The sequence below is a fragment of the Thunnus albacares genome, chromosome 2, assembly GCF_914725855.1.
Source record: "Thunnus albacares chromosome 2, fThuAlb1.1, whole genome shotgun sequence".
Classification (NCBI taxonomy): domain Eukaryota; kingdom Metazoa; phylum Chordata; class Actinopteri; order Scombriformes; family Scombridae; genus Thunnus; species Thunnus albacares.
This window is the reverse complement of record NC_058107.1, coordinates 25,684,995-25,698,781: the sequence shown is the minus strand read 5'-3', so window position 1 is coordinate 25,698,781 and position 13,787 is coordinate 25,684,995. Positions and strand designations below refer to the sequence as shown.

The following is a 13,787-nucleotide window of genomic DNA, read 5'->3' as shown; positions in this document are numbered from 1 at the left end:
CATGTCCTTCTGAGTGTCCTTGCCCATCTCTGCATTTTCTGCCTCTTAACACTTCGCCCTAATCACTCTTTTGTGTGCCATTGTGTCGATGAAAGGGTTAAACAGACCAAAGTCAGGGGGGAAAAAAACAGTATTTATTGGACTTTGCAATCACATACAGCATAATTTATATGTTGGTTTCCCTGACAACATTAAGCTTAAGCAAGGTCATGATCCTGTATCCGCTCAGTGAGAGCAAAGACTGGAATCGGTTTTCTTTTTTTTTTTTTGCATCTTGCCTTTATTTGAGAGTCAGTGTAGTGAGACAGGAAACAAGGCAGGAGAGAGAAGAGTGTGACATGCAACAAGTGTCTCCCAGCAGGAAATCGAACTGTGGGCGATGCATTTATACGGTGTGCACCTTAACCATTAGGCCACCAGGGTGCCCCAAAAATCAGTTTTCTGCATGTGAAAGAGAGACGGATAAATCATCAGGTTAATCTTGGTGGTAGATAAAGCACTTTAGTTATATTAATCAGTAGGAAAAAAATGACTTATTATTACTGTCAAACTGCCATCAAACATGAATTTTATGTCACAGCTTGTGACGTGTGTGCACTTCAGGAGAGATTTAATCATTTTTTTAAAGATATTTTATTAAACTTTTTCTTTTGTTCAGTACAGTAACGCACAGAGACACCTCATCTTGTATATATTGAAATATCAAGCTTGAAAGCTGTGACTGTAATTAATGAACTCCTTCACACCTTTCCCCGCTGCCCTGATGCTCAGTTTTTGCCATTTATAATTTACCTGTTAATCAGCATCACGACAACAGCTAATAGGTGAGATACAACCCTAAGCATGCAGCTAGACGCAGAACAGAATAATGAGCGGAAAAGACTTATGTTTATTTCAAATGCTAATCTTTTTTGGCTTATTAAGTCTTAAATTACGCCAAAGGGATAATTTGTGTGACCTTAAGGTTGGCATGATGCAAGCACAGTTGACTTCATGTGACAAGTCAAAACTGTCTGTCTACAGTGATGAGCAGCTGTACTGTGCATGATCATCATTAAATGTACTTAATCAGTGCTTAAATCTAATTAGTTGTCCACAAACTACAATTAATTGTTCATGTAATGCCATTTTTAGTGTGTGCCCCTACTGCCATCTAACACCGAGGCTCAAATTATTCAGAAAAGTTGCTCCAATAAGTGTGGCGCAGTCTTGAATACAGAAAAGGCATCTCCTGTTGTCATCGCTGTTTTCTTGTGTAGATTTGTTAGATAGCACACATCTGATGCAGAGGCATATCTGCTGCGACCTCTCGCGCACACGCCACGCGCACGCCGATGGCCTTCGGGCACGCGGGAGGAGAACTTGCACGACACTGACGTCAGATCCAAGTGTCAGTCGCTTTGTCAGATGATGTCCATATCTGCTTATAAGTGAGGAGTCGACCGGGACATCCGTCAGACACCCACCAGGCGGAGGAACTCCAGGTCCACGGCGCTCATCTAAACCAGCAGCGATGCCTTACTCCATGCTCCCCTTGTGTGTCCTGGGACTCCTTGCCCTCTCCTCCGCCTGTTACATCCAGAACTGCCCCCGAGGAGGCAAACGAGCGCTGTCGGAGTCTGGAATCAGACAGGTGAGGACCACTTTCAGATGAGAGGTCATCGTTGACTTTCTTTCTTTGTTTTTACGACTTTGGAAATGTTGAACTGGAAATTAACAAACTTCATTTAAAATCATACAGTATGATAAGGAAAGCTATATCTATGTTAACTTCATAAGATAATGTGTTACCATTACCAGTCTTTAAATTATCTAACTGTAAAGAGGTAAGGTATAACTCACCTATTTTTACTTTTGCACTGTTAAGGAAAATGATTTGGAGGAAAAGTATTAAAATATTGGCGAAATGAAAAATAGTATAATAGGTAAAAAGCATAAAGTTAGGCTATGTACAAATATATTATATATGTTTGCTTCATACAAAATGTGAGTATATGTTGCACTGTATTGTTGATCATAAAACTGCATTGTTTGATGCTCAAAAAGTGTTTTTTGTATTATTTTTTCCACAATAATTTTATGATTAATACTGTAGTGAGATACATGTGCACAGCAGAAATCAGTGCATGCAGTCATTTCTGAAAAGATTTGATGTTTTCCTGTAATTATGGATCAGCTTTTTGTCTAATAACATGTCCATCATCAATGTTGTATGTGGAGGAAGAGTTTATGTATTTCCAAACATCCAAAGTAGTTCTCAGGATAGATTAGAGAACATCAGAAATGTTTCGCCAGAATGAATGTCACATTGGCCAGTTCACTTTTCAAAAAATAGTTAAATTGTTTTGTCGCACCTGAGAAAAGGGTTATATCTATGCAATTCTTCCTGTAGTGCATGCCATGTGGCCCTGGGGACAGGGGCCGCTGCTTTGGTCCCAGTATTTGCTGCGGGGAGGGCCTCGGCTGCCTGCTGGGCTCCCCAGAAACAGCTCACTGCATGGAGGAGAACTACCTGCTCACCCCCTGCCAGACAGGAGGGAGACCCTGCGGATCTGAGGGTGGACACTGCGCTGCTTCAGGACTCTGCTGTAACTCAGGTACAGCATCTGACTGTAAATATTTTACATGTTTAGTAGTGTTAATACGGTATGAATGGGCAGTTTGAATAAAGTTATTTTCCTTTCTTCTTCTCCCTCCCTCTCGTCTTTGACAGAGAGCTGCGCGGTGGACTCTGACTGCCTGGGGGAGAACGAGGCCTCGGAACCAGCCCACGGCTCTGCAGGGAGCTCACCTACAGAGCTGCTGCTGCGTCTGCTGCATGTGGCCACCAGAGGACAGACTGAGTACTGATACTGTATCTCCGGAGGTCCCTCTGCTCCTCAGGGCCCAGAGGTGCAACAGAAATGAACATCCTCCCTGTTCCACTATAAGCCTTGAGAATCAAACCTTAAACCAATAAAATGCCAAGTCATACTTTGATCTCTCTTAACCCCTACTGCTGTGCTAATTCTGTATCTGAAAAGACAGCTTGCATTATTTAGATTCTGGGGGAGAGGAATCATGAGTAGATATCATGTTTGTTCTGACCTTAGAAATGTATATACTAATGCACATACTGTAAACAAATTTTATTCTAAATGAGAAGATATTACACACCTCAATGCTCCAGTTCAAATAAGAGTTATAGCAGAAAACACTGTAAATAAGTCAGAGATAGGAGATAAAGGTTGCTGACAATGCTTGAGCAGTTACTTCTTGTGTAGTAGAAATATTACTGTATATTGAACAAGGGGAAAACAATAGACATATCACTGCCAAAAAAGCTTCTGTCGTCTGCTTTTCTTATTCCCAGGCTCAAAATAATTACCTTTAATGGTGGAGTCACTGATATAACCTGTTGCTAATTCTCTGTTGGTTAACTGCTTAAACCGTCCTATGCATGCGTGTATGAGTGAGTGTGTGTGTGTGTGTGTGAGGGGAAGTGAGTGAGAGTGAAAGGAATGTATTATTGAGAAATCAGCAATAACTGTCATAGGTTTCAACCCCTTGAACTTGCCCCAAGGTCTTCATTTTCCAGACACAAGACACAGTTTTTTCACACGCCACCGTTCTTGTAAATCATTTGAGTAGTCCAGCAAATACCGATAATGTCAGCACAGACATTCATCACAGTTTTTACTCAATTTTGTTTCAACATGTCCAAATTGAGTAGATGAAAGACAGTGAATTATTATCGTCATATTTTTTTGTGGGTGGTGATGGTTGAAAGCTCATGTTTCTGCCAGGACACTATGCGGTAGCAGTTTATGTTCCACATCCAGCTGGAAACAGATGTAGGTTCTCCCATATGTTGACAGATACCTTTTTTGACTGATTGTGTGGCATATTGGAAAACTTTTCTCGGAAATTTGTTGTGCTTCCTTTGAGTTTCAAATCACTGTATTGCACACTGTATAGTTATTTGTTTCTAGCCCATGTTGCAGCAGTGATGCAGATTATACACTACTGGCTAGAAGTTTTAGAACATCTTGGTTTTTCCAGTTTTTAAATTTACATAGTTTAAAGGGGACATATTATGCACATTGACAGGTCTATATTTTTAATCTGGGGTTCTACTGAAATATATTTGCATGATTTACAGTTCAAAAAACTCATTATTTATCTTATAATGGCTCTTTATGTAGCCCCTCAGTTCAGCCTCTATCTGAAACAGGCCGTTTAAGCTCCTGTCTCTTTAAGGCCCCCCCTCCCAAGGAGCTCACTCTCTTCTGATTGGCCAGCTCTTGGAAACTGCCTCTCGGGAGACTTTCAGCCGCTCCAGAGGTTACATATACAAACCATGAAACAAACTGTAGTAGTAAGATGTCACTACTTTATCTCGTTCTTTACTTGAAATGTCAACTTCTTAAATACATCTGTACATATTGGAGCCAGAATCTGATCCAAAATATGAGAGTGGACAAAGCAAACAACACATGGAAAAACCCTTAGCAACAACCTTAGCAACAAAGGCTATAGAACAGACTACTATCGATGGGTATGCGTGACGAGCCGCCGTCAGCTTGTTGGCAAAGTAGAAAAAAACGTCAAAAATGCAGCGTTTAGAGCAGGTTGAAGCTCCGGGTTTTGACTTGCAGGGAGCATTTCTACATACATTAACCTCGAGTTTTGGAACTTTGACCATGTTTAACATAGATATCCGACATTATAACAGTATATAAATAACAGAAAACCTCAAAAAGCATAATATGTCCCCTTTAATTTCTCAATGTATAAATAAACAATTGGGGAAAAACATATTTTTGTTCATGTGGTGGCTCCTTTTTTGTTTTGCATTACCTTTTTGGTTTTGTTTTACACTAACAACAAGTCTGTTTGAGAAAGCATGGAGTTCCGATACTACGATTCACCATGGCAACAGGTAAATAAAAGGCACAGCCTCCATTTTAATCCAGTGGACGTAGAGATATTAATGCATGTGTATGCAGACGGTGCACATTTAGTTTCAGTAAAGCATCTCTCATTCCCATTCAGTCAGCCCCACCCCCCACCCCACCCCACTGATGTATGTACATGTGCTCGCTTGCTCACACACAAACACACATACAGAGGGTCCTGCTGCGCTGAGAGCCAATCCACACCGCACAAATACGTGTTAATAAACCACCCAAACCTGACCCAACCCACAAACTGACAACTTTTTTTACCAACACCGGTAGGCTCAGTGAGCTGTGATCGGAGAGCAACACGCTGTGGTCGGGGAGCAATTGGCTGGGGTTTTGTTGTGAAATGTATGCTTATTATGACCTTTGGACTACCAACAGGAAAAACAAAAGGGGTAAGCTATGTTCTGCTATCACTCTGGAGCTTGTTTTCTGCTTCTTTTTTGAAATGATGTTGTTTTGGCTGTGTGTGGTCTCGGGAGTGGGCACCTTGCCATTCTGTCTGTTGCATTGTCTATTGTTGTGGAGTTACAGGCCTATTTTGTACACTTATTTTTCATGTGTATGCATAGTATGCACATATGTATAGTTTTTTAATGTCATACTCACTTATGTAACACACACTTGATATAAATTTAATAGGTTCTCTAAGTGTTAAGGACAACAACGAAAAAAAAAATTGAATGCAACAGACAAGCTTAGTTTTCACTGTAGTCACACATAGCAACACATTAATCAATATCAAACTTTCAATATAGTCTTAGTAAATGTGAAGCTACTTCGCACAATTCCTCCTGAAATGCAGGCGTAACGTTATGTGTCAATGTTTCAGCCCACAGCCGATCACAATCAGTCAGTTTCTGGAGTGTAATAATCTTAAAACGCCTGTTTCAGTAATGATATTAATTCGTTGGCTGTCAAATTTTATATTAATTACCAACTCCAGCTCAACCAGTAACATATTGCAACATCTAGGTTAACGTTATTTCTGGAACCATGCTGAAATGTGACATTAATATTTTTAAGTTACACACTCCTAATTGCAGTTGCGCACAGTTAACTAGTTTTTAATGTACCTAGACAAGTCTAGCATTAACGTTAGGCTATATTAACGGTATTTTGCCCATATGACAAGTTTAACATTAACATTGTATAATGTTAGCTAACTAACGTGATGGACCTTTATTTTCCAACCTCACACAGACGACTTTTGTTCCATACTATCACCCTAAATTCTAACACTTCTCCGTTATGTTTTGACTTCAGTGCATGCCGGTTTAATATCTGTGGCGTCTTGCTCAAAGGCTAACCCAAGCCTAATTCATTAGCTGGCTAGTTAGCTATTGAATGAGCTAAGCTAAAAAGCCAGGTATGGTGACTGCAAACATCGATACCTGCTAATTATGGCTGTAGGAGCCACATTTAAGTTTATTTTTATTTCTGTGATTTACAGATTTTTTCTTCTTTTTTTCACATTTATGTTTGTAAGTAAAGTGTGCATCCTCCCCAGATCTGGGAGAGAGTGGGTTACAGTAAATACTGTCTTTGACCTCAGCCTCAGCCCTGTAAATACGTCTGCTGGTGAATGCAATCTGCAACCCTACAGTTAAATATTAAGGACACTGAAATAACTACATCTTATTTTTATTATGTTTATTTTACAATAAATTCAAAGCAACAGTGAACAATGAACTCTCTCTGGATTTCTTCTCAGAAACAAGGCTGCAAGTCTGATATACTGCACCTGTATTCTTTATGTGGTAAAAAAACAATAGGACATTGAAATAGGGGTTGAAGGAAGAACATGAATTTAAGATTTTTTGCCACTTCAAGTGCTAACATATAAATAAAATAATACTAGAATTTCACTCACCTAAAAAAATTTGAGCACAGACTTCTCAGACGGTCTGTTAGTACAATTCACCGCACAGCAAGCCATATTATTTGCCCGATATTTGCATGGAAAATTCTTCAAAAGACACAAACACCACAAACACAGCTGAGAGGTCAGGTTCAGTGACTCGAACATGGACTCGAAATAGCTGAGGTGACGCTTGGCAGACAGCTAGCGGCTAGCATAACCTGTTATGGCACCTCCTGTCACTCAAAGCAGCCATGCCCTTAATTATACATAACTTTACAGTTTAATAAGGGTGAAATGAAAGGGGAAATTAGGTATAGAGACCAAAACTGTTTTTTTGTACCAGGCTGCAAATGTGTTTATTTCTGCTGTAAAGTTGGACATTTTAACATGGGGGTCTATGGGGGTTGACTCGCTTTTGGAGCCAGCCTCAAGTGGCCATTTGAAGAACTGCAGTTTTTGGCACTTCCGTGTTGGCTTCATTTTTCAGCCCCGGGGGTTACCGCTTGTTTTGGATTATCCAGGAGATGGAGTCAGGCACTGCTAAGATGGCGACAGCCAGAACTGCCCATTTTGAGCTTCAAAACCACTCTTCAGAAACCAATGGGTGACATCACGGTGGCACTTCCATATTTTTTACAGTCTATGGTGCAGTGAATAAGCAGAAATACTATTTTATGACTTTTTGACCATTTTGGAGCCCAGAATGACCCATTTTTGTATGGCTGAGTTATTGTAGAGTACTGCTCAGCTCATTTTGAAACCAATTCATTTACAAAAGAGTTGGAGTGAGCTGTCAATAGAGCTTTTTCACAACAGACATGTTGACCTGTCACGGTAGGAAAAGCAGTAACATTAATGATGATTTTCTTCACTGAGCCATGACAGTGGAGCTGACACGCACAATACCAGGAAACTGAAACTTAATTAGCCAAATGGAATTCCTGAAAATCCATTCAGCAGATTATTGTTCTTAAAAATGAAAGCCAAATAGCATACAGATGATGTTTTCATTTGTTTCAGTCTCAAAATAAACACCAAGGAAGTCAATCTATTATTGTGCCACCAGAAAAATTCTTCTAATCATTACTCCAAACTGTTGCCAAAAAATGGTTATTAACAGAAGAAAATGAATAGTTTTTTAACAGTGAAATCAATGTCTTATTTCTCTCTTTCCTTTACACACTGATGTTTGATCATCGTTTTGCATCATTTTGCTTTTTGCTACCATTTGACCATAATTGTTTAACCTGTGACCTGCATTATGTCCTTTGTTCGTGACTCTGGGTGTGGCAGATGCTGAGCTTTCATCAGGTATCTGTCAATCAATCTGTCAATCAAGCTCTATCACTCTGGAGCTTGTTTTCTGCTTCTTTTTTGAAATGATGTTGTTTTGGCTATGTATGGTCTCGGGAGTGGGCACCTTGCCATTCTGTCTGTTGCATTGTCTATTGTTGTGGAGTTACAGGCCTATTTCGTACACTTATTTTTGAAGATTTTTTTCATGTGTATGCATAGTATGCACGTATGCATAGTTTTTTGATGTCATACTCACTTATCTAACACACGGTGGCACTTCCATATTTTTTACTGTCTATGGTGCAGTGAATAAGCAGAAATACTATTTTATGACTTTTTGACCATTTTGGAGCCCAGAATGACCCATTTTTGTATGGCTGAGTTATTGTAGAGTACTGCTCAGCTCATTTTGAAACCAATTCATTTACAAAAGAGTTGGAGTGAGCTGTCAATAGAGCTTTTTCACAACAGACATGTTGACCTGTCACGGTAGGAAAAGCAGTAACATTAACGATGATTTTCTTCTATTCAAGTGTCTCACTGAGCCATGACAGTGGAGCTGACACGCACAATACCAGGAAACTGAAACTTAATTAGCTAAATGGAATTCCTGAAAATCCATTCAGCAGATTATTGTTCTTAAAAATGAAAGCCAAATAGTATACAGGTGATGTTTTCATTTGTTTCAATCTCAAAATAAACACCAAGGAAGTCAATCTATTATTGTGCCACCAGCTCATTGTGCTCAGCTCATTTTGAAACCAATTCATTTACAGTTGAAGTCACCCAAAATGATCTACACAGTAGATCTGAACAGTAACCTGTGTGATGTTTTGAAATGAAATGAGGCAGACAAAATTACCAGTCTAGCATCTCAAAATAAACACCAAGGAAGTCAATCTATTATTGTGCCACCAGCTCATTGTGAGCGGAGCATACCAGACTCAAAGTGAAAGTAAAGGCTGGTAAAAGCCTATAAAAAGCGAGGACAAGATTTCCTCCCATCATTTTCTCTGCCAGGATGGATCTGAAAGTTGTGTTCGTGATTGTGTGTCTGTGTGCTTTGGCCATCACCACCACTGACGGTAAAGACCCCAGTTTCATGACATTGACTTTAACTGAATAAGTTTAGTTTTGTATTGTTATAAACAGTAGCTGAGTTCATGTTTGTGTTCATTTATTTGTGTGTTGAAGGGAAAGTATGAGATGTAGAGTGTTTGGCTCATGTAGCTGCGTTTTAGGTTTACAACCTTAAATGAGAGGGATAATATTAAACCTGTTTCAACATGTTGACTTTCAACCGATGTTTCCAATCAATTTAACTGGCAATGTGCAGCCATGACTGCTCAACCAAAAACTTTCAGTCCTGTTCAGTTTTTAGTTGTCGAGCATAAAAATTCATAGTTATCATTGTTTTATTTTTATTCTCTGTCAAACCCAACAAGTCCCATATAGTATGTGGTGCTCTTGAGAAAAAAGGTAAACTACTGAAATTGTTTTGTACAAAGCTAAGCAGCAATAATGGGAAGATCAATTCTCAAGTTTTTCTTCAATGCTGAAAAAAGTTTCTTTTGGGAGATATAAGTTTATTTGTCCTTTTTGTTATCATTCTTGAACACATTTAGGAATATAATTATTATTGATAACCATATTCTGTTATTTTATTTTATTTTTTTACAATGGATTTTAATCCCAAATTGTAGCTGGCATCCCAAAATGCTGTGTCAGGCCAAGGAGGATCATTCCTGTACGAATCCTGGAGAAGGTTCAAAGAACGGAGGTGCAGAAACGCAACGGTGCCTGTGACATTTCTGCACTGATGTAAGTGATTGAGGTCAACAATAAGCTAAATGATTGAAGTGATTTTGAAGTAGATTTCATTGTCTATACCTAGTGAGGGACAAAGACAGCCAAAAAGAGCATGCAGATACAGTGTTCACATTAGTTAATGCCTTTATTTTATGGTTTCATTATGCTCATACATATACAGTACTGTGCAGAAGTTTTAGACACTAAAAGTAAAGGTAAACCTCTAGATCCTAAAACATTAAAAAACATTCCCAAACACCATAAGATAGAGAGGGTCTAAACATACAGACCTTATTTTTTGTACAGATGTATTTGAGTTCATGTATATGGTCATATATTTTAAGTAATTGAGTGTCTTGGAGATGATTTGACGTATGTAATTTTGATGTTGGTTTGGTCATTTATTTTCCATTTTTGTGCAGAATGCTTTTTGAGTACTGTTTGCTTGATATTTGTTCACCCTTTTGTCCCCTGATGAAGACCTTTAAGGTCAAAACTGGTCATTTTTTATTGCAAGTAGCCATGATTGAATAAAGGTTTTTAACTTAATCCTGGTGTTTTTTATTCCTGCTCCACGCATGAGTGCCTGAAGTTTGTTTCTCCTTCCTAAAGGGAGGATGCTTTGAAAAATAATGCTACAAATAATTTTTTTCCCATCAATTAACTGATGGATAAGAATGTAAACAGAGCCTAAAACGTTTGCACAGTACTGTTTATAGTATATCCTTGCAATTATCTAAAACTGAAACTTTCTTTCTTTGTGGGTCCATAGGCTTTACGTAGAGGGCATGGCTAAGCCCATATGTGCTTATCCCATAGTGAGGAGACATCTGACGTGGATTCAGCGGCAGAGGACACAGAACAAGCGCAGAGCAACTTACTGAGTTGTGGAGTAAAAAAGAAAGTCTTTCCCTTTGATATTTGATATTTGTTACCAGGGTTTCCACAGTTGGTGTTTTCAAGAGCTTGCAACATACAGAAGCTATCCTGTTTGTTTCTTTTTGTCAATTATGCAAAATATCCTGATTTAACTCCTTAAAAGTGAAATAAATCTCTATAAAATGTGATATTTTGTTTGTTTATTTGTTTCATTTTATTTCATTTTTTGGGTGTGCCTTCAAATGTAATCAAACTATCGAGAGAGACGTTTTGGTCACAACAATGTTGCTTTTTGAAAATAAAATACAAGTATATCTGTGTGGTCAAAATAATGTAAACAACAGGGACATTCTTTGGTGCTGGTTGTTTTCTAACTACGCCAGGAAACACAGTCAGATGATGCTGAGTTTAATTTAATGGAGATAGTCCGTGTTAATTCTTTGTCATAACACTAGACTGACCAATGAGAGCACTCAAAGACTATAGAAGGAACTTTATATATATCCAAGAAATTGAAAAATACTGTAACGTACCCTTAGAGATGCAACTCTCGAGCTTTCTATAAATGAAAGTAAAATTGACTTTCTTTGTTCGATCTTGTTCTCTGTTTATTTTGCAATAAATTCAAAGCAACAGTGAACAATGAACTCTCTCTGGATTTCTTCTCAGAAACAAGGCTGCAAGTCTGATATACTGCACCTGTATTCTTTATGTGGTAAAAAAAACAATAGGACATTGAAATAGGGGTTGAAGGAAGAACATGAATTTAAGATTTTTTGCCACCTCAAGTGCTAACATATAAATAAAATAATACTAGAATTTCACTCACCTAAAAAAATTTGAGCACAGACTTCTCAGACGGTCTGTTAGTACAATTCACCGCACAGCAAGCCATATTATTTGCCCGATATTTGCATGGAAAATTCTTCAAAAGACACAAACACCACAAACACAGCTGAGAGGTCAGGTTCAGTGACTCGAACATGGACTCGAAATAGCTGAGGTGACGCTTGGCAGACAGCTAGTGGCTAGCATAACCTGTTATGGCACCTCCTGTCACTCAAAGCAGCCATGCCCTTAATTATACATAACTTTACAGTTTAATAAGGGTGAAATGAAAGGGGAAATTAGGTATAGAGACCAAAACTGTTTTTTTGTACCAGGCTGCAAATGTGTTTATTTCTGCTGTAAAGTTGGACATTTTAACATGGGGGTCAATGGGGGTTGACTCGCTTTTGGAGCCAGCCTCAAGTGGCCATTTGAAGAACTGCAGTTTTTGGCACTTCCGTGTTGGCTTCATTTTTCAGCCCCGGGGGTTACCGCTTGTTTTGGATTATCCAGGAGATGGAGTCAGGCACTGCTAAGATGGCGACAGCCAGAGCTGCCCATTTTGAGCTTCAAAACCACTCTTCAGAAACCAATGGGTGACATCACTGTGGCACTTCCATATTTTATACAGTCTATGGTGCAGTGAATAAGCAGAAATACTATTTTATGACTTTTTGACCATTTTGGAGCCCAGAATGACCCATTTTCGTATGGCTGAGTTATTGTAGAGTACTGCTCAGCTCATTTTGAAACCAATTCATTTACAAAAGAGTTGGAGTGAGCTGTCAATAGAGCTTTTTCACAACAGACATGTTGACCTGTCACGGTAGGAAAAGCAGTAACATTAATGATGATTTTCTTCACTGAGCCATGACAGTGGAGCTGACACGCACAATACCAGGAAACTGAAACTTAATTAGCCAAATGGAATTCCTGAAAATCCATTCAGCAGATTATTGTTCTTAAAAATGAAAGCCAAATAGCATACAGATGATGTTTTCATTTGTTTCAGTCTCAAAATAAACACCAAGGAAGTCAATCTATTATTGTGCCACCAGAAAAATTCTTCTAATCATTACTCCAAACTGTTGCCAAAAAATGGTTATTAACAGAAGAAAATGAATAGTTTTTTAACAGTGAAATCAATGTCTTATTTCTCTCTTTCCTTTACACACTGATGTTTGATCATCGTTTTGCATCATTTTGCTTTTTGCTACCATTTGACCATAATTGTTTAACCTGTGACCTGCATTATGTCCTTTGTTCGTGACTCTGGGTGTGGCAGATGCTGAGCTTTCATCAGGTATCTGTCAATCAATCTGTCAATCAAGCTCTATCACTCTGGAGCTTGTTTTCTGCTTCTTTTTTGAAATGATGTTGTTTTGGCTATGTATGGTCTCGGGAGTGGGCACCTTGCCATTCTGTCTGTTGCATTGTCTATTGTTGTGGAGTTACAGGCCTATTTCGTACACTTATTTTTGAAGATTTTTTTCATGTGTATGCATAGTATGCACGTATGCATAGTTTTTTGATGTCATACTCACTTATCTAACACACGGTGGCACTTCCATATTTTTTACTGTCTATGGTGCAGTGAATAAGCAGAAATACTATTTTATGACTTTTTGACCATTTTGGAGCCCAGAATGACCCATTTTTGTATGGCTGAGTTATTGTAGAGTACTGCTCAGCTCATTTTGAAACCAATTCATTTACAGTTGAAGTCACCCAAAATGATCTATCTAACAGTAACCTGTGTGATGTTTTGAAATGAAATGAGGCAGACGAAATTACCAGTCTAGCAACATAACAGGTTACACAGTACAAAAGAGTTGGAGTGAGCTGTCAATAGAGCTTTTTCACAACAGACATGTTGACCTGTCACAGTAGGAAAAGCAGTAACATTAACGATGATTTTCTTCTATTCAAGTGTCTCACTGAGCCATGACAGTGGAGCTGACACGCACAATACCAGGAAACTGAAACTTAATTAGCTAAATGGAATTCAGCCTTCCATCATTTCGATTACACCTCTGCTTTACCTACTGTGACATGTCAACATGTCTTCTGTGAAAATCCATTCAGCAGACTATTGTTCTTAAAAATGAAAGCCAAATAGCATACAGATGATGTTTTCATTTGTTACAGTTTTAAAATAAACACCAAGG

The 13,787-nt window shown here is 38.6% G+C and overlaps 2 protein-coding genes across 3 annotated transcripts; both read left to right on the top strand.

Moving 5' to 3' along the window:
* The first annotated feature begins 58 nt into the window (after positions 1-58).
* LOC122998188 (arginine vasopressin) lies at positions 59-2,945 on the top strand. The gene is made up of 3 exons (XM_044374924.1): positions 59-1,633; positions 2,393-2,597; positions 2,714-2,945. The coding sequence occupies exons 1-3, from the start codon at positions 1,514-1,516 to the stop codon at positions 2,848-2,850; spliced, it is 462 nt and encodes a 153-aa protein (XP_044230859.1). The 5' UTR covers positions 59-1,513; the 3' UTR covers positions 2,851-2,945.
* Positions 2,946-5,098: 2,153 nt separating this feature from the next.
* LOC122998170 (C-C motif chemokine 28-like) lies at positions 5,099-10,979 on the top strand. Of its 2 annotated transcripts, XM_044374908.1 has the most exons (3): positions 8,959-9,188; positions 9,807-9,924; positions 10,685-10,979. In XM_044374908.1, the coding sequence occupies exons 1-3, from the start codon at positions 9,125-9,127 to the stop codon at positions 10,794-10,796; spliced, it is 294 nt and encodes a 97-aa protein (XP_044230843.1). In that variant the 5' UTR covers positions 8,959-9,124; the 3' UTR covers positions 10,797-10,979. The 2 variants fall into 2 exon arrangements, 1 of the variants encoding a protein (XP_044230843.1); XR_006407362.1 differs by lacking the exons at positions 8,959-9,188; positions 10,685-10,979 and adding an exon at positions 5,099-5,338 and having other exon boundaries at positions 9,807-9,903.
* Positions 10,980-13,787: the final 2,808 nt, after the last annotated feature.

Bases quoted from the DNA above. Each gene is read 5' to 3' on its own strand.
- LOC122998188 (XM_044374924.1), top strand. From the start codon at position 1,514: ATGCCTTACTCCATGCTCCCCTTGTGTGTCCTGGGACTCCTTGCCCTC. The intron at 1,634-2,392 runs GTGAGGACCACT...TTCTTCCTGTAG, and splicing joins CGGAGTCTGGAATCAGACAG to TGCATGCCATGTGGCCCTGG. The intron at 2,598-2,713 runs GTACAGCATCTG...CGTCTTTGACAG, and splicing joins AGGACTCTGCTGTAACTCAG to AGAGCTGCGCGGTGGACTCT.
- LOC122998170 (XM_044374908.1), top strand. From the start codon at position 9,125: ATGGATCTGAAAGTTGTGTTCGTGATTGTGTGTCTGTGTGCTTTGGCC. The intron at 9,189-9,806 runs GTAAAGACCCCA...CCCAAATTGTAG, and splicing joins GGCCATCACCACCACTGACG to CTGGCATCCCAAAATGCTGT. The intron at 9,925-10,684 runs GTAAGTGATTGA...GTGGGTCCATAG, and splicing joins TGTGACATTTCTGCACTGAT to GCTTTACGTAGAGGGCATGG.